The sequence below is a fragment of the Manis pentadactyla genome, chromosome X (assembly GCF_030020395.1).
Source record: "Manis pentadactyla isolate mManPen7 chromosome X, mManPen7.hap1, whole genome shotgun sequence".
Classification (NCBI taxonomy): domain Eukaryota; kingdom Metazoa; phylum Chordata; class Mammalia; order Pholidota; family Manidae; genus Manis; species Manis pentadactyla.
The window spans coordinates 25,805,411-25,825,499 of NC_080038.1; the positions used below are offsets into that span (position 1 = coordinate 25,805,411).

Below are 20,089 nucleotides of genomic sequence, written 5' to 3' on the forward strand. Positions count from 1 at the left end.
CTACAGTAAACTAAATAATCCTAACTTTTGGATTATAGGTATATTCCCAGTAATCTTTGGATAGAAAGCTTTAACATCATACTGGAATTCCAGCAATGCCATATTGCAAAGAACATAATGGCGAGCTCTAGAATTCTGGAGTATACATATGAAGAGAGTGAATGAACTTGTTTCATAAAATATAAATGTGGCAAGAGCAGTATTTCTAATTAGTGTTACTTAATACAATGTGAGATTTCAAATATGGAAGTGATGTTCAATTAAGAAATGAAATATACTTAGGCATTGGCAAGCTCATCAACATACCTAAATGTTTATGTCTATAAGTTGCTAAAAAATCTATTATAATTTGTATCTTCTCAATGGGAAAGTGGGGAATCTCCATAAATATACATCTTCTTATATCACCTTATATGCAAGCATATGTGATTAATATTTATTCAACCTCTAACAGTCTTTTTTCTCATTGTAAAGCTAACTTGTATTTTTTAAAAAAATGAAATTCTGCTACTCATGTATTAGTATATTATAAACTCTCTCTAATGTTACTCTCTTTCTATAATTCTTCTCCCAGCATTTTCCACTGACATGGACATTATGCCCACCAAATGAGTCAGTCGAAATTGATCTGTTCATTTGTCAGGACAAACTTATGTCTGTTATCTCTCTATTGATTTCTGATGTTACAAAACAAGTTACACAAGGTAAATGAGATCATATGTCTCATAGACGATTTGTAAAATCCAAATACTGTTATAATTGTAATATTTAATGGGGCAACATTTTGACCAAGATACCACTCGACCTGCTTTACCGTATATAAATCTTCAGATGCACATCTGTTGTGAGCAATATATTAAAAATTATCAGGCAAGAATATAAACCCTAAGGAGGTTCTTGAAAATGTTAAAATGTTGATGTTGGCAGCAGAACAAACTCGTTGGGAGAAAAAAAAACATAATCTAGTTAATTAACAACGAAACAGCTGGGAAAATAAAACATTGTTGGTTATGATTGACTATAATTGAAAATGACTAATCATGCTGTCATTTTGCAGCTTATATCTGAGGAAATGATGCCTGGAAGATTATAACTGCCCTCTTGACCATGTGTCTACAGCAATTATTTTGTGTTAAAGGTTGGGGTAGAACCCTTTAGCTAAATACAGAAGGTTCCTAACACTTTACTTTTTCTGGTATATTTAAAAAGAATTCAAGAGCAGTAATAAAATATATTATTCAGTTCACGTTAGCAAGATTGTTTTTGATACTTTAAAAAAGTAGCAAAGCAAACCAGCTGGTTTCATCTTATCACTTCAGCAAGTAACCAAGACATTTAAAGTTCCATTAATGCTCAGTTCATATAGAAGTAATAGAAGTATTTCAGGATACATACATGCTTTTGAAATTTTTTCACAGAAAGAGTAGTGTTCCAAGGTATGTAAAAGAACATGAATAGAAGAAAATGTCTTCTTAATTTCAAGAGAGTTAAAAAATTTTAATAACGAAATAACACATGGATTATATACTTTTGTAGCTGTCAATGTTATGTTACTGATGACAGTTCTTTTTCTGCTTTTTAACCACTAAATTGGGTGCTATTGAGGACCTGGTCATTAGTCTGTGGTGGAAAATGGAACATACTGAAAATGGTTACATCAACCACATCATCGTGAAATATTGTTACCAGAGGTTTAACTTAAGCAAAATGTTAAACAATGTATCTAACCTATGCATCCAATCATCAACAGTTCTGAATAGTACACAAATCAAATGAAATAAAAATAGGTGTGTGTGCGTGCATGCGTGTGTGTAGGGGGGGGGGAGAGAGAGAGAGAGAGAGAGAGAGAGAGAGAGAGAGAGAGAGAGAGAGATGGAAAGCAAAACAGAGATGCTCAGTTCCTCAATCATATTATTTTAAGATTTTTCCAGTAATTCTGCATCACAGATCTAGTGCTAAATTTTTGTTATTAGTAGAACTATTTCATACTATATATTTGACCCTTAGAAGTCCTCAAAGAAAATAAGGAAGAAGTTGGTCAAGGATGACAAAAAAAGAAAAATTTACCACCTCTGAAAATCAAACAAATCTTAGAGAAGTTGATGAAGTGAAAACAAAAAATAGGAAAAAAATACTGAACAGGGATGAGCCCGGCTCCTGCACAGGACTCAGCTTGTAGGTGAGCGTAGGAGCTGAACAGACAGGCTGTCTGCTGCACAATGTGGAGTTACCAATAGACAGTTGATTTCCTAAGAAATAGAGTAATTCTCTGATGTGTCCTTAATTAGAATGTCTGCAAGCAGTGGACATGCTAATTATCCACTTAAATACTGGATCTTACATACACAACCTTAAGGGATTTCCATTTTCTTTCTTAACAATATCACTTTTTTCTTCATAACTGTTATAGTTTCCAAATATATGTCTCCCACAAACCAAAACCAAACTTCTTTCATAAAGGTGTACTGCAGGCTACTTAGGCCTGTTTCCCTTCTATAAGGGATGATAAACCTGTAAGTTAAGGAGGAAAGGCATTAGAAATGGCACAATTTTTAAATTTTGATATATGAAATCTAAGCTGAAAACAGGCCTTGTTTATGTACTACCAGTGTAATGGCTTGCTGTTCAGAAAAAAATCATTTCAAAATAAGGTTTTCGATTCACAGAGATTTGAACAGTCCCCACAGCTTGCTGCTTTATATTGCTGGGTTCCACGTTCTGAACTACGAGGTCACTGTTGAGCTGCTAAGGTTTCAGGCATGTGAAATCAACTCTTTCTCCCACCCTGCAATCTCCCAAATCAATCTTGCCCTTTTGCCACTATCAACCTGGTATGTTGACTCTACTCCAAATGCAAGGGATAAGCAGTAGAACAGGAATAAGTTTTCACCTAAGTTCTGCTTCTCCCAAATGAGCTCATTTGAGAGGAAATGGGAAGGAGGGGAAGCAAAGAGGAGAGAAGACTGTCCATCCTAAAACACGGTTTCAAGGGATGTGAAAAGAGAAGGCAAGTTCACATCCCTGGGCTCTTTTATTTCAGAAAGGTAATTCTCCTTTTACATCACTAATGGGGCAGTAGAAAGCAGATATACTTAGACATGGAAGGTGCCAGTTCTGTGGCCCAGGAGTTGAGGGTGTGGGTGGTGGTGTGATAAATTAGTGTCAGCTGCTTAGATTGTTGACATACAATGAAAACAAATATTTTCTTTTTCACTTTCTCTTTTTTATAATAAATGCTCACCCAACTAGTATACTTACTATCTGTCAACACAGAAAGACGTTACAGAACTATTAACTATATTCTCCATGCTGTATTTTAATCTCTCGAATTTATATTATGATGGGGATTTTGTGCCTCTTTATCAGCTTCACCTATTTCATCCACCCACCATAACCCTTCCCCCATGGCAACCACCAGTCCCTTCTCAGCATTTATGGGTCTATTTCTGTTTTGTTTTGCTTTGTTTTTTTAGATTCCACATGTAAGTGAAATCATATGGTATTTGTATTTCTTTTCCTGGCTTATTTCATTTAGCACAATACTGTCTAGGTTCAACCATGCTGTCACCAATAGCAAGATTTCTTTCTTTTAATGGCTGAATAATATTCCATTGTACCTCATTCACTTTCAATTAAGAATTTTCCATTTTTAACAAAGGCACAAAAGTACAAGCCAATTTAAATGCACCTTTGTATTCTGTAATAACTGTGTCAAACCCTGCATAAAGTCTTTGAAGACCAAACAAGAGTAGACAGAGTGAACCTACAAAATGGTCCATTTATCCACTTCATTGCTTGTTATGAGAGTCACTCTGTTAATCAAGAAAGGTGTCTGCTTGAGGACTGGCTTTCTTCAGTGCATCTAAATAAATTCTGAAATTTGTTGCTTTCAGTACCTTCTCTATCTCTTCAGTCTAAATACAGAACACATTATTACATTATGAAAATTATCATGTCAGGGTTGGAACTGGATATATATTGTTTTGTTGTTGGTGTTAGGAGTGGGGGCAATGTATTCCTGCAAAAAAAAAAAAAAGAAAGGTCTATTGATACCTACAGAGAAATCTGCCTTTCAGCATCTAGTGTTTGGACATTATGTTTAGAAGAAAATTTCAAATTTACCTAAGGAAAAGCCCCTTGTAAACTGTAAGGAGAACAATCTTCTAGAAACGAAGCATGGGCCAAGCGAAAGCGGTGACCTTACAGACAGAGTCTAAGTCATGGTGATGCTGTTTGCAAGGACAAACCAGTTCCATATAATGAGGTTATTGACCTGCACTGTTTTAGAATACTTTTAAACAGGAGGGTGAGGCTCACTAAATCTCAACCTACAACATTAGCTAGAGAAACCACAACTGATCAATAAACAGCCACCATTACAGGCTCTCAGGAACCTTCAGCATAATGGGAGCCCTGAGAATTTGGTCAGGTACAGAAAATAAAGTAACTTATACCTGATGTCTATTTATCACTGGATTCTCATTTGCAAATGGAAACCATTGATTAGCTCTTTTATTCAAAACTGAGATGGATTTCCACTTCTCTCCTCATGTAATAGCTTATGAACAAATGTGTCTTCAACTTCAAAACATACACAGGGAAAGGAGAGAAGTAGAAAGTTTTCTCCCAGAGCAGCATTTTTTACCCCAAAGACAAGCAATTATGTGACATCTCACTAAAAATTCTTAACCCAATAAAGTGTCGAGGCCCGAATGCCTATTTTCCTCTTTCATAAGAGGAAAGGGACCATTCTGGGATTTTTTTACAGCTGTTGGAGACAGTATGATGCAGTAGCTTGATTTGAATTCAGCCAAACAAAATGAAAAGCATCAAGGCTGGCAAACAAAGCAGTAAAGCCTCAAAGAATTTAATCTACCTTGAAGGTGGGACTGCTTCTTGTACTGATGGCAGCACACCAGGACAGAAATGAGTCCTTTAATGTAATGACTCATTAATAGCCTTCAGATCACAATATATAAATAGGATATGTTGATCAAAAAGAGAGCTCTGACTCTGCTACTGTGGGATGGCCAATATTTCTTAACAAGTTATTCCATTGATTATAAATAGACCACGTCAATGGCAAATGTACAACAAGGGAAGCATAACCCATTATGAGGTAATGGATATTGCTAGCGGTTGCTTCATTACCTTCGCTGGCTGAGTGGCTGGTTGTTCTTTGTACAAACGCTGCCCTTTAGACAAAATCCCTTCTACATCTGGCTGTTTAGCTTGAACTGCTACTTCAGTTTCCTGGGGAAAAGAACACATACAGTGCAGATTAACTTCACAGTTAGCAATAAAATTACTAAATTTAAATATACCCTTGGAGACTCCACATGTATTGCAGATCAATTTCTGCATGGTACATATGGGGCACACAAAAAGTAGCTTTTAGTGCAGAGAAAAGAAATACAGGTCTTTCTGAAACACATGAAGTTTAAAAAAATTATTCAAAACCTTCTTGAATTGTATCATAACCCTATTAAATAGAAACCCAGACACTAACTTTCTACTTTTCAAAAAAGTAGAGTGCAAGAAGTATGATTTGCAAATATGATTCATATGGATAAAAACAATTGTTAGCTTCAAAAATCTGGTTAACCCTCATGTTCAATGTACTTTACACACTTCCTATTTTAACGGATTCTCTTTTGGGCTTTGGATCCTGAATTTCGTTTCAAAATAGAAACTTAATTCATGCCACATCACTGTGAAATTATTAAGTTTCTCTCCAAAAAGTAAACACTAAAAGCACAGTATCAAGACTTATTCATTATTAAGTAGTCAAATTAAATAGGTCTTCTGAGGAATGATTACATTATTTTGAAAAACATGTTTGTTCCTTAGTCTAGAGACAACTGAAGCATTATCACGAAAACCACAAAACGAAAAACAAAACCAAAAACAAACCAAAACAAACACCTCTTTAGAGATATGAATAAAAAATGCTGTCTCAGGGGCTTCTGTATAGATCTCTTGAAGAGAGAACAAAAGAGATGTGCATAAATTGAGGCTGAAGGAAGTGAAGTTAAATATTACAGAAGACTTTTTGGATGGAACACTTGTTAAAACACTAGGATGGAGTATCGATTAATCTATGTCAGGCATCATCAGTTAGGGCTTCGGCAATCTTCCCCAGATAGCAACTCCTGATTAACCCATATCTCTCTTCCTCCCTCTCCTACCCTGTAGCCTCCCAGCACTGCTGTGTGTATGTGTCTTCATTCCACTGCTCCCTTTACATACTGTGTATGTACCTGTTCTGTCTCTCACCATCAGAGCAGGGAGTCCTCTGAACCTAAACCACTCTAACCTCACATGGCACTTGCAACTTATGGGTGCTGAGTATATGCTCTTGAGTGGGATTATTTCTTCAGTTGTTATTATAATAAAGACCAGTGGGAGGTAGCCATTTTGGTGAAAGCCTTCATAACATTAAGATTAGCCCTGTCCATGAATGGGCATGTGTGCAAAATACACACAAACTTTTACGATAATTATGACAGAAACTAATCCCCAAAATATTAATTTACTGTTTAGGATAAAAACTTCTATAAGTGATTTAAAAAATTGCACGAAATTCTAACACACTGAAATTCAGAGTGTACTCTCTGAGGGTGGGGTATTTCTTCCCTCCTTTAAAATTGTTTATAAGGGTACTCAGTGTAAATGATACCATACCTTCAGAAAATGACCACAGTCAGTCAATAATTTTACCAGTATTACAGGTATGCAGCTAAGTGATTAACACTAATGCTTTTTTCTGCCTGCCCCTAGTCTTCAATAGCAAATAAATAGTTCCAAACATTGCAAAGCATTGGTGCTACCATTCAGAAGACACTGGTAAATAGGGTTTGGAGACTGCACTTGCGATTACAAGGAATTTTCCCTTAGGAAATGAACGCACACATTTTTATTCATGAAATTTTCATTGGCAAATGAACAGAAACAGCAGCAGGGCTGGCAGTAGGGAAGCCCAGATATTACTATGAGCTCTGGGTTCTAAGGAGGTGCTTGCTAGATGGACTGAGGAAAAGGTGGCCTCATGTGAAATGTCCATATTTTACACCTGCAAAACGTAAAATATTCCCTCTCCAAGTCACCAAATTAGCCCTAGATTTAATCCACTGATGAATGAGCATTGCAAAGTCACATCATTTCCCTTTATAGAAATGCTTCCTAGTAGCACATCCTTTTATCACTGTACTGTCATCTCTCCAACTTTCAGTGAAATAATGAAAGTTAAGTACTCCATGAATTTACCCTTGATCCTACAGAAATAGAGCAATGGGTGAGAAAAGTCATGTTCAGCTCTCAATTCTTTGTGGTTACTTCTCCTTGGCAATGTTTTTGGAGAACCAAATCTCTAATTGCATGCACCTTTGATAAATCATTTTAGAAAGGCCATTTTGAAGATAAATTTCTACAATTTACCTCACTACATTTATTTGCACTATGGATTTATTAGTTGAAAGATTGGGCAGTTATTCAGGGCTAAATATCATTGCTCAAAGGGTCAACTGTAGTAAATTCAATTAAATTCACTTAAAATAGTCTTTAGTATATTTTTCTTAAGTGAATATGAGAAAAATACACTAAAAGAAGCTGATAGTCATCCTAAAAAAATGGAAGTATGTGTGAAATCAATTTAAAATTTTTGATATTGCTCTATGCAATTAAACATGACATAGAAAAAACTGAAAAGCAAACAACTGCAGCCAAACCCCATGACTGTGGAAAGATAAGGAAACTCTGCTAAAATCCTTAGCTGTGCTGAAAATGTCAACAAACTGCTATACTGATAATAACTGCTGGAATAACACTAACAAACTAGTTGACTGTGTCAAACACTCTGTGTTTCATTCATTTTTTTACTCATACTCCAAATAGAATAGGGTATTATCGAATTTTACAGATGCTGAAATGGAGGGAGATTTCGTCAATTGTCCAAGATCACATAGTTTACAAATGCCAGAGCTGAGATTATAACCAGGAAGTGTGGACCACGAAACCTGCTTCATCTCTTTCTCCGATATGGATAGCGTGTGTATTTGTGTGCACGCTAAAACTGGCAGCCATATATATATTTATTATTGAGGTATCATTGATATATACTCTTATGAAGGTTTTACAAGAAAAACAATGTGCTTATTACATTCACCGTTATTATCAATTCCCTCCCCCATACCCTATTGCAGTAACTGTCCATCAGTGTAGTAAGATGCCATAGAGTCCCTATTTGTCTTCTCTGAGCTATACTGTCTTCCCTGTGACCCCACATACAATATGTGCGCCAATCATGATACCCGACAATCCCCTAATCCCTCCCTCCCCAACCAACATCCCCACCTCTCCCCTTTGGTACCCACTAGTTCCTCCTTGAAGTCTGTAAATCTGCTGCTACTTTGTTCCTTCAGTTTTGCATCATTGTTTTCTTCAGGTAAATTCCTGGGAGTGGAATTCCTGGGTCAAATGTTATTTCTGTTTTTAAAATTTTGAGGAACCTCCATATTGCTTTCCACAATGGTTGAACTAGTTTACATTTCCACCAGTAGTGTAGGAGGGTTCCCCGTTCTCCACATCCTCACCAGCGTTCCTTGTTCCTAGTCTTTTCTATGTTGGCCATCCTAACTGGTGTGAGGTGATATCTCATTGTGGTTTTAATTTGCATTTCCCTGATAATTAGCAATGTGGGGCATCTTTTCATGTGCCTGTTGGCCATCTGAATTTCTTCTCTGTGAAAATGTCTGATCATATCCTCTGCCCATTTTTTAATAGGGTTATTTGCTTTCTGGTTGTCAAGGCATATGAGTTTTTTATATATTTTGGTGGTTAACCCCTTATCAGATATGTCATATACAAATATAGTCTCCCATACTGTAGGATGCCTTATTGTTCTGCTGATGGTGTCTTTTGCTATACAGAAGATTTTTAGCTTGATGTAGTTCCACTTGTTCATTTTTTATTTTGTTTCCCTTGATTGAGGGGATCATTCAGGAAAAAGTTCCTCATGTTTATATTCAAGACAGTTTTGCCTATGTTTTCTTCTAAGAGTTTTATGGTTTCACGACTTACATTCAGGTCTCTGATCAATTCTGAGTTTACTTTTGTGTATGGGGTTACACAATAATCTAGTTTCATTCTCTTGCATGTACCTGTCCACTTTTGCCAACACCAGTTGTTGAAGAGGCTCTCATTTCTCCATTGTATATCCATGGCTCCTTTATTTTATTGTATATTAACTGACCATACATGCTTGGGTTTATATCTGGGATCTCTAGTCTCTTCCATTGGTCTAGAGGTCTGTTCTTGTATCAGTACCAAATTGTCTTGATTACTGTGGCTTTGTAGTAGACCTTGAAGTTGGGGAGTGAGATCCCCCCCAGCTTTATTCTTCCTTCTCAGGATTGCTTTGGCTATTCGGGGTCTTTTGTGCTTCCATATGAATTTTACAAATATTTGCTCTAGTTCGTTGAAGAATGCCATTGATATTTTGATGGGGATTGCATTGAATCTGTAGATTGCTTAGGCAGGATGGCCATTTTGACAATATTAATTCTTTCTATTCATGAACAAGGGATGTATTTCATTTATTGGTATCTTATTTAATTTTTCTGAAGAGCGTCTTACAGTTTTCAGAGTATAGGTCTTTCAGTTCATTGGTTAGGTTTATTCCTAAGTATTTTATTCTTTTTGATGCAATTGTGAATGGAATTGTTTTCCTGATTTCTCTTTCTGCTAGTTCATCGTTAGTGTATAGGAATGCAAGAGATTTATGTGTATTAATTTTGTATCTTGCAACTTGGCTGAATTCAGATATTAGACCTAGTAGTTTTGGAGTGGATTCTTTAGGGATTATTTAATGTACAATAACATGTCATCTACAGAGAGAGTTTAACTTATTCCTTGCCAATCTGGATGCCTTTTATTTCTTTGTGTTGTCTGATTGCTGTGGCTAGGACCTCCAGTACTATGTTGAATAAAAGTGGGGGGAGTGGGAGAGGAGGCAAGATGGTGGCGTAAGTAGGGCAGTGGAAAACTCCTCTGAAAACCAAATATATTTTTGAAAATACAACAAATACAACTATTCCTAAAAGAGAAACCAGTGGACACAGTATAACAGCCAGGCTACATCTACATCTGTGAGAACTCAGCATCTCACAAGGGGGTAAGATACAAGACATGGCCCGGCGGGACCTGAGTGCTCCCCATACCCCAGCTCCCTGGTGGGAAGAGAGGAGTCGGACCGGGGAGGGAGGGGAACCACAGGACTGCTAAATACCCAGCCCTAGTGATCCGCAACGGGAGCACAGGCACACATTGAATGGTGTGCTGGGTATTAGGGAAAAGGAAAAGTAAAATGTGCGAGCGGGTCCCCGCAGCTGACTCCCCTGGGACAAAAGAAAAGCGAGTGCTTTTTGAAAGTCTTAAAGGGACAGGGGCCTCACAGCTGGATGGAATCGTCCCAGCACACTCAGCCCAGCAGATGGGAATCCCAGGGAACTCCAGGTATCCTAAACCCCTGGGTGGCAATGCAGCTCTGAAGCCCCTTACGGTGATAAACAGCCTGCGGTTCATTCCCCTTCCCATGTGGCCCCAGTCAAGCAGCCTGGGAGCAGCTGTGCCCACAGCAGCTGCCAAGAGTCTCCTTCTGGCATGCAGCCACCCGGGCCAGACCCGGGGCCACCAGCACAGGCAGAAGAAGTCTGGACATGGTGCAGAGGGGCGCTGCTCTCACAGGAGAGCACACCGGGCACGCATGCCTCCCCCCCACAGGGCTCTGGGCTGCCCTGAGGGCTGCTCCTGGTGTGCAGGGAAAGAAACAGGTAGTGGACAGGGGCAGGGCAACCAGCAAGCAGGAAGGGACTCTGTTCTCCCAGGTGATACACGTGCTACCTGCCTACAACTACCTCTATCACCATGAAAAGGGAGAAGAATTTGGTCCAGTCCAGAAACACGCAGACAACCCCTGAGAGGGGGCCTGGGGAGATAGATTTAACCAATCTCCGTGAAAAAGAATTCAAAATAAACATCATAACCATGCTGATAGACCTGCAGAGAAACATGCAAGCGCTAAAGGATCAAGTCGGGAGGGAGAATATAGAAATAAAACAATCTCTGGAAAGACTTAAGAGCAGACTGGATGAGGGGCAAGAGGCCTTTAATGGAACAGAAATCAGAGAACAGGAATACAGAGAAGCTGAGGCAGAGAGAGATAAAAGGATCTCCAGGAATGAAAGAATTTTAAGAGAACTGTGTGACCAATACAAATGGAACAATATCCGCATTATAGGGGTACCAGAAGGAGAATAGAGAGAGAAAGGGATATAAAATGTCTTTAAAGAAATAATGGCTGAAAACGTCCCCAAACTGGGGAAGGAAATAGTCTCTCAGACCATGGAAGCCCACAGATCTCCCAACAAAAGGGACTTAAGGAGGACAACACCAAGACATATAATAATTAAAATGGCAAAGATCAAAGACAAAGACAGAGTATTAAAGGCAGCCAGAGAGAGAGAAAAGGTCACCTACATAGGAAAACCCATCAGGCTACCATCAGACTTCTCAACAGAAACCTTACAGGCCAGAAGAGAATGGCATGATATATTTAATGCAATGAAACAGAAGGGCCTTGAACCAAGAATACTGTATCCAGCACAATTATCATTTAATATGAAGGAGGGATTAAACAATTCCCAGACAAGCAAAAGTTGAGGGAATTTGTCTCCCACAAACCACCTTTACAGCATATTTTAAAGGGACTGCTCTAGATGGAAGCACTCCTAAGGCTAAATAGATGTCAATGGAGAAAATAAAACCACACCAAAGAAAGCAGACCAACCAAATGCTAACTAAAGGCAAAAAACAAATCAACTATGTACAAAAGCACTCAAAGGAAACACAAAAGAGTACAGATTAAAACACCTAACATATAAAGAATGGAGGAGGAGGAATAAGAACAGAGAGAAATAAAGAATCATCAGGCTGTATTTATAACAGCTTAATAAGTGAGTTAAGTCAGATGGTTAGATAGTAAGGAAGCTACCCGTGACCCTTTGGTAACCACAAATCTAAAGCCTGCAATGGCAATAAGTACATATCTTTCAATAATCACTCTAAATGTAAATGAACTGAATGCACCAATCAAAAGACACAGAGTAATAAAATAGATAAAAAAGCAAGATCCATCTATGTGCTGCTTACAAGAGACTCACCTCAAGCCCAAAGACATACACAGTCTAAAAGTCAAGGGATGGGAAAAGATATTTCATGCAAACAATAGGGAGAAAAAAGCAGGTGTTGCAGTACTAGTATCAGAAAAAAATAGACTTCAAAACAAACAAAGTAACAAGAGATAAAAAGGACATAACATAATGATAAAGGGGGCAGTCCAACAAGAGGATATAATCATTATAAACATATATGCACCCAATACAGAAGCACCAACATATGTGAAAGAAATACTAACAGAATTAAAGGAGGAAATAGAATGCAATGCATTCGTTCTAGGAGACTTCAACTCACCACTCACTTCAAAGGACAGACCCACCAGATGGAAAATAAGTAAGGACACAGAGGTACTGAACAACACACTAGAACAGGTGGACCTAACAGACATCTACAGAACTCTACATCCAAAAGCAGCAGGATACACATTCTTCTCAAGTGCACATGAAACATTCTCCAGAATAGACCACATACTAGGCCACAAAAAGAGCCTCAGTATACTAAAAAAGATTGAAATTCTACCAACCAACTTCTAGGACCACAAAGGCATAAAACAAGAAATAAATTGTACAAAGAAAACAAAAAGGCTCACAAACACATGGCGGCTTAACAACATGCTCCTACATAATCAATACATCAATTACCAAATTAAAATAGAGATCAAGCAATATATGGAGACAAAGGACAACAACAGTATAAAGCCCCAACTTCTGTGGGATGCAGCGAAGGCAGTTCTAAGAGGAAAGTATATAACAATCCAGGCCTATTTAAAGAAGAAAGAACAATACCAAATGAATAGTCTAACGTCACAATTATTGAGATTGGAAAAAGAAGAACAAATGAGGCCCAAAGTCAGCAGAAAGAGGGACATACAAAAAATCAAAGAATAAATAAATAAAATTGAGAAGAAGAAAACAATAGAAAAAAAGTAATGAAACCAAGAGCTGGTTCTTTGAGAAAATAAACAAAATAGATGACCCCTAGCCAGACTTATTAAGAGAAAAAGAGAATCTACACACATCAACAGAATCAGAAATGAGTAAGGAAACATCACAACGGACCCCACAGAAATACAAAGAATTATTAGAGAATGCTATGAGAATCTATATGCTAGCAAGCTGGATAACCTAGAAGATATGGACAACTTTCTAGAAAAATACAACCTTCCAAGACTGACCAAGGAAGAAACAGAAAAGCAGAAAATCTAAACCAACCAATTACCAGCAACAAAATTGAATCGGTAATCAAAGAACTACCCCAGAACAAAACCCCTGGGCCAGATGGATTCACCTCTGAATCTTATCAGACATATAGAGAAGACATAATACCCATTCTCCTTAAAGTTTTCCAAAAAATAGAAGAGAAGGGAATACTTTCAAACTCATTCTATGAAGCCAGCATCACTCTAATACCAAAACGAGGCAAAGACCCCAACAAAAAAGAAAATTACAGACCAATAACCCTGACGAACATAGATGCAAAAATACTCAACCAAATATTAGCAAACCGAATTCAAAAATACATCAAGAAGATCATACACAATGATCAAGTGGGATTCATCTCAGGGATGCAAGGATGGTACAACATTCGAAAATCCATCAATATCATCCACCAAATCAACAAAAAGATGGACAAAAACCACATGATCATCTCCATAGATGCTGAAAAAGCATTTGATAAAATTCAACATCCACTCATGATAAAAACTCTCAACAAAATGGGTATAGAGGGCAAGTACCTCAACACAATACAGGCCATATATGACAAACCCACAGCCAATATCATACCTGAACAGCAAGAAGCTGAAAGTCTTTCCTCAAAGATCAGGAACAACACAGGGATTTCCACTCTCCCCACTGTTATTAAACATAGTACTGGAGGTCCTAGCCATGGCAATCAGACAAAACAAAGAAATACAAGGCATCCAGATTGGTAAAGAGGAAGTCAAACTGTCACCATTTGCAGATGACATTATATTGTACATAAAAAACCCTGAAGACTCCACTCCAAAACTACTAGAACAAATATCTGAATTCAGCAATGTTGCATGATACAAAATTAATACACAGAAATCTGTTGCTTTCCAATACACTAATGATGAATTAGCAGAAAGAGAAATCTTGAAAACAATTCCATTCACAATTGCATCAAAAAGAATAAAATACCTAGGAATAAACCTAACCAAGGAAGTGTAAGATCTATACCCTGAAAACTTCAAGACACTCTTAAGATAAATTAAAGAAAACACTAACAAACGGAAGCTCGTCCCATGCTCTTGGCTAGGAAGAATTAATATTGTCAAAATGGCCATCCTGCCTAAGGCAATCTACAGATTCGATGCAATCTCTATGAAAATTCCAACAACATTCTTCAATGAACTGGAACAAATAGTTTAAAAATTCATATGGAATCACAAAAGACCCCAAATAGCCAGAGCAATTCTGAGAAGGAAGAATAAAGCAGGGGGCATCTTGCTTCTCAACTTCAAACTCTACTACAAAGGCACAGTAATCAAGACAATTTGGTACTGGCAGAAGAACAGAGCCACAGACCAGTGGAACAGGATAGAGAATCCAGATATTAACTGAAACATATATGGTCAATTAATATACGAGAAAGGAGCCATGGACATACAGTGGGGAAATGACAGCCTCTTATAACAGTTGGTGTTGGCAAAACTGGACAGCTACATGTAAGAGTATGAAACTGGTTCATTGTTTAACCCCATACACAAAAGTAAATTCGAAATGGATCAAAGACCTGAATGTAAGTCATGAAACCATAAAACTCTTAGAAAAAAACATAGGCAAAATTCTCTTGGACATAAACATGAACAACTTCTTCATGAACATATCTCTCCGGGCAAGGGAAACAAAAGCAAAAATGAACAAGTGGGACTATATCAAGCTGAAAAGCTTCTGTACAGGAAAGGACACCACCAATAGAACTGAAAGGCATCCAACAGTATGGGAAAATATATTCATAAATAAGAGATCCGATAAAGGGTTGACATCCAAAATATATAAAGAGCTCACACACCTCAACAAACAAAAAGCAAATAATCCAATAAAAAAATGGTCAGAGGAGTTGAACAGACACTTCTCCAAAGAAGAAATTCAGATGGCCAACAGACAGATGAAAAGATGCTCCACATTGCTAGTCATCTGAGAAATGCAAATTAAAACCACAATGAGATATCGCCTCACACCAATAAGGATCACCACCATCCAAAAGACAAATAACAACAAATGTTGGCGAGGTCGTGGAGAAAGGGGAACGCTCCTACACTGCTGGTGGGAATGTCAATTAGTTCAACCATTGTGGAAAGCAGTATTGAGTTTCCTCAAAAAGCTCAAAATAGAAATACCATTTGACCCAGGAATTCCACTCCTAGGGATTAACCCTAAGAATGCAGCAGCCCAGTTTGAAAAAGATATATGCACCCCTATGCTTATCACAGCACTATCTACAATAGCCAAGAATTGGAAGCAACCTAAGTGTCCATCAGTAGATGAATGAATAAAGAAGAGGTGGTACATATACACAATGGAATATTATTCAGCCATAAGAAGAAAACAAATCCTACCATTTGCAACAACATGGATGGAGCTAGAGGGTATTATGCTCAGTGAAATAAGCCAGGTGGAGAAAGAGAAGTATCAAATGATTTCACTCATCTGTGGAGTATAAGAACAAAGAAAAAACTGAAAGAGCAAAACAGCAGCAGACTCACAGAACCCAAGAATGGACTAACAGTTACCAAAGAGAAAGGGACTGGGGAGGATGGGTGGGAAGCGAGCGATAAGGGGAGGGGAAAAAAAAGAAAGGGGGCATTATGATTAGCATGTATAATGAGGGGGGGAATGGGGAGGACTGTATAACACAGAGAAGACAAGTAGTGACCCTGTAGCATCTTACTACACTGATGGACAGAGACTGTAATGGGGTATGTTGGGGGGACTTGGTGATGGGGGAGTCTAGTAAACATGTTCCTCATGTAATTGTAGATTAATGATACCAACAAAAAAATGTGGTGGGAATGGCATCCTTGTCTTGTTCCGGATCTTAAAGGAAAAGCTTTCAGCTTCTCACTGTTAAGTAAGATGTTGTCCGTGGTTTTGTCATATATGTCCTCAATTATGTTGAGGTACTTGCCCTCTATACCCATTTTGTTGAGAGTTTTTATCATGAATGGATGTTGAATTTTGTCAAATGCTTTTTCAGCATCTGTGGAGATGATCATGTGTTTTTTGTCCTTTTTGTTGATGTGGTGGATGATGATGATGGATTTTCAAATGTTGTACCATCCTTGCATCCCTAGAATAAATCCTACTTGATCACAATGGATGATCTTTTTTATATATTTTTGAATTCGGTTTGCTAATATTTTGTTGAATACTTTTGCATCTATGTTCATCAGGGATATTGGTGTGTAATTTTCTTTTTTTGTGGTGTCTTTGCCTGGTTTTGGTATTAGAGTGATGCTGGCCTCGTATAATGAGTTTGGGAGTACTCCCTCCTCTTCTACTTTTTGGAAAACTTTAAGGAGGATGGGCATTAGGTCTTTACTAAATGTTTGATAAAATTAAGCAGTGAAACCATCTGGTCCAGGGGTTTTGTTCTTAGGTAGTTTTTTGATTACCTATTCAATTTCATTGCTGGTAATTGGCCTATTCAGATTTTCTGTTTCTTCCTGGGTCAGCCTTGGAAGGTTGGCAGCCATATTTCTTAATATTGTGTTATTTTTTTTTCTTCCTCTTTAACTCCAATTCATTCTATCACACCCTTCCAGGGTGTGAATAAGAGAAAAACCTTTCTCTTCCCACAATAAAGAAAATAAATTCTTATATAGCCTTCAAATGTTACAAGAGTGTCTCTTTGTGGGTTTATGATTGCCCAACTGATGATATCCAGGTTAGAGCATGGGTTTGAGGAACGTTTTATGTCAAAAATGGCCTCACATCTTCCTGTGATTTAAGATAAGGTGGAAGAGGTCACTACTACAATGGAAACATAGTTAATTACAGTGGCCAGTTTCCTGAAGTAGAAGGTGTTCAACTTCAAAGAACATTCAGACAAGAAAGTCTTCGTGGTATTTTAACAACAAAAAAACCCTCACTTCTAATAATAGAATATTTCCATTTACATTTCTTGTCCTGCCTTATTCTTAATGTATCCCCTGGAATGTAAGATTATGTACCAGAAGTTAAAACCCTTATAACATGATTAGAGTTTTATCTTCATCACAGTACTGATATTTCACTACAACCTCATGCATAATTTTAAGAAAATAATTTTCACTAATTAGGTAACAGGAAATAACCCTTCATTAATACTTGGAGAGTATCACAGTATATTTTTAAACCCAGCCCAGACAGGTTTTCACAATGGAATAATTCCCCAAGCACCTTCCGTCTTAGTTATTTCTTATTAAACAGCATTACTAATATTGGGGAGTTGCCAGTCCAAAAAGCAGCGAAGCAATGGTTAGTGTTGAAAAAGAAAAACAAAACAACTTTGAGAGTGAAAGTAGCAATTTATATGCAAATTAATATATTTTCTAAGAATTGTTTAATATATTTCAAATTCAATAATAAGCTGATTGTATGCATGTGTCTTTTTTAACTAGAAATGTAGTACTCCTAAGGAATAGTATAAGATACATTTTCCCTTGTTTTAAATTCTTGCTTTGAATGTATTTACATTTCCATCATTTTGCTTATCACATATATGAATATATATGTTATATATGTGTGTGTTATATATCTGTATATATACATAGATATACACATATATTACAATGTAAGGAAGATTTACACAGTTTTATCACATATGTTCCAACATTCATTCATTCATTTGTTCATTTGACAATCATTTATTGAATACTTCCTATATTTCAAAGTCTTGGCTAGGAACTATGGATAGTACAAGGATATGGTAGTCTCTTGTAAAGGATACAGACAATCATGCACTAAACTTAAAATGCAACAGGTAAAACAAAGAGCAAAGTACAATGTGCAGTGGGGCACAGAGAAGGAAGTGATCAGTTCTGTGTTTGAGGGGCAAGAGGTAGGGACAGGTCTCCTGAGGGAAGAAAAGCTTGAGCAAAGGCTTGGAACAGAAACAGCTCATGCACCTGATTGACAAAGAGATGGATGATAGGAAGTATTCCAAGAGAGAATGTGGGGTATGCAAAGACATGGAACCACAGGCAACATGGAGACCCCACATGCAGGAATGGGAAGAAGGTAAGGGCCAAAGGAAAGAAGACTCTTTCATACCACCCTCCCGACCCTTGTGGAGAGGCCACAAAAGGGCCTTAAACATGGGAATTACACTTTGTATTCTAACTGATGTTCTAAAAATGAGTATTTGTGAATATATGAACATACAGATAGGCATAAGATCTGTTAATGCATGGTTTTCCATTGAGATAAGCTGTTCTGAATGAGATATATAGGTTGGAAAGAAATTCAAGATAAAAATAACTTTTTCCTTAGCAAACATTAAGTGTCCATTCATTTAGTTCTCTTCTTTATAAAGAGTATTTTCTGCCATTTGACTATTTTTTCAACCACCATAATCAACAAATTTTTCTACCAAATCTAACATATCATGGATTGTAAGGACCATTATTATTTTATGAATTGTTAGAAAAGTTTAAAAAATTATAATTTGTAGATATTATTATGAGATATTTATCATATTCAGAGATGCTGAAATGTAAAAAATAAACCTTGCATTTTGTAATGAATTAAGTTTTGATATTTCTGAATGGTTTATTAGTTCCTTGTTATTCATTGACTCTGTGAACATGGCTGCCTTGTGAGTGAATATACTTTCCTCCCTATTGACTTTGGGCTTGCCCACATGCCTCATTTGATCAATGGACAGTGGTAGAACTGACTCTATGATGGCTCTGAGCTGGGTCTTTAAAGGCAATTCAAGATTTTCTGCTACCTGTAGTTCCAGTCTTCCCCCATGACAGAATAATGTACCATATAGGAGCTGTGCTTTAACCTAGGTTCTGGAATGATAGCCATTTGGAGCAGATCCACAGTTTAGAATGAGAAAACCTGAACCTGACTTGTAGTGTGGAGTACATATTGCAGCTGATCTGTAGACACATGAGTAATAAATATTTGTTGTTATAAATCACTGGGATTTTGGGGCTGTTTGTTACTGCAGCAAGAACTGCCCATTGCAGTATTATAGTAAAACAAACAAACAAAAAATATATGACTTTCTAGGATGAGAAAAAAACAAAACAGAGTAAACGTTTAAAATAAATATGCCCTGATCACATATCCACTGTACCATCTCTCATTCCACATACAAACTGTTTGCTAAAAAGGGTAGAGAGAAACGAAAAATGAAATGGAATCAATATTGTGTTAGAGCCTGACTTCTCTGGCCTAGATTGTCAGGCAGACTCTGTCAAATGAAGGCTGATGGATGGAAAAACCCAACATTGTGCAGTTGCATTTCTTTCTCTTTCCCCTCATGCTGGGTGACTGTTCTTTTATTTATCTACAATTAGGTTTGCTAGACCACAGCAACATGGCTCTCCTTCACTGTAACTGCATGCTGTCAAGTACAAGCCAAGCTGATTGACAAAGAATGACAAGTTCTCTCTTTCCATTCTGAGCTAATCAAGCACAGCCCACCAAAGGGAGGCTTTTTTCTGAGTTAGAGATTAACGGATTTCAAAAATAATCTGTCTAAATATGCAAAGTATAATACAGTATTGATTTTTAAAGTGGCAAGTGTTATGAAACCGAGAAGATATAATCTACCAAGGTACATACTTGGAATGTTCAAGGCCAACAAAAGTGCAGACATCAGTGTGACCATCAAG

At 37.4% G+C, this 20,089-nt stretch overlaps 1 protein-coding gene across 6 annotated transcripts in view; it reads right to left on the reverse strand.

Moving 5' to 3' along the window:
- DMD (dystrophin) overlaps positions 1 to 20,089 on the reverse strand; it is a 2,193,636-nt gene that overhangs the window by 686,869 nt on the left and 1,486,678 nt on the right. For all 6 annotated transcript variants that reach the window (XM_036917975.2, XM_057495970.1, XM_057495969.1 and 3 more), the window contains one exon: positions 5,152 to 5,253. In XM_036917975.2, the coding sequence (XP_036773870.2) occupies positions 5,152 to 5,253 (102 nt within the window). The remainder of the gene's footprint in view (positions 1 to 5,151; positions 5,254 to 20,089) is intronic.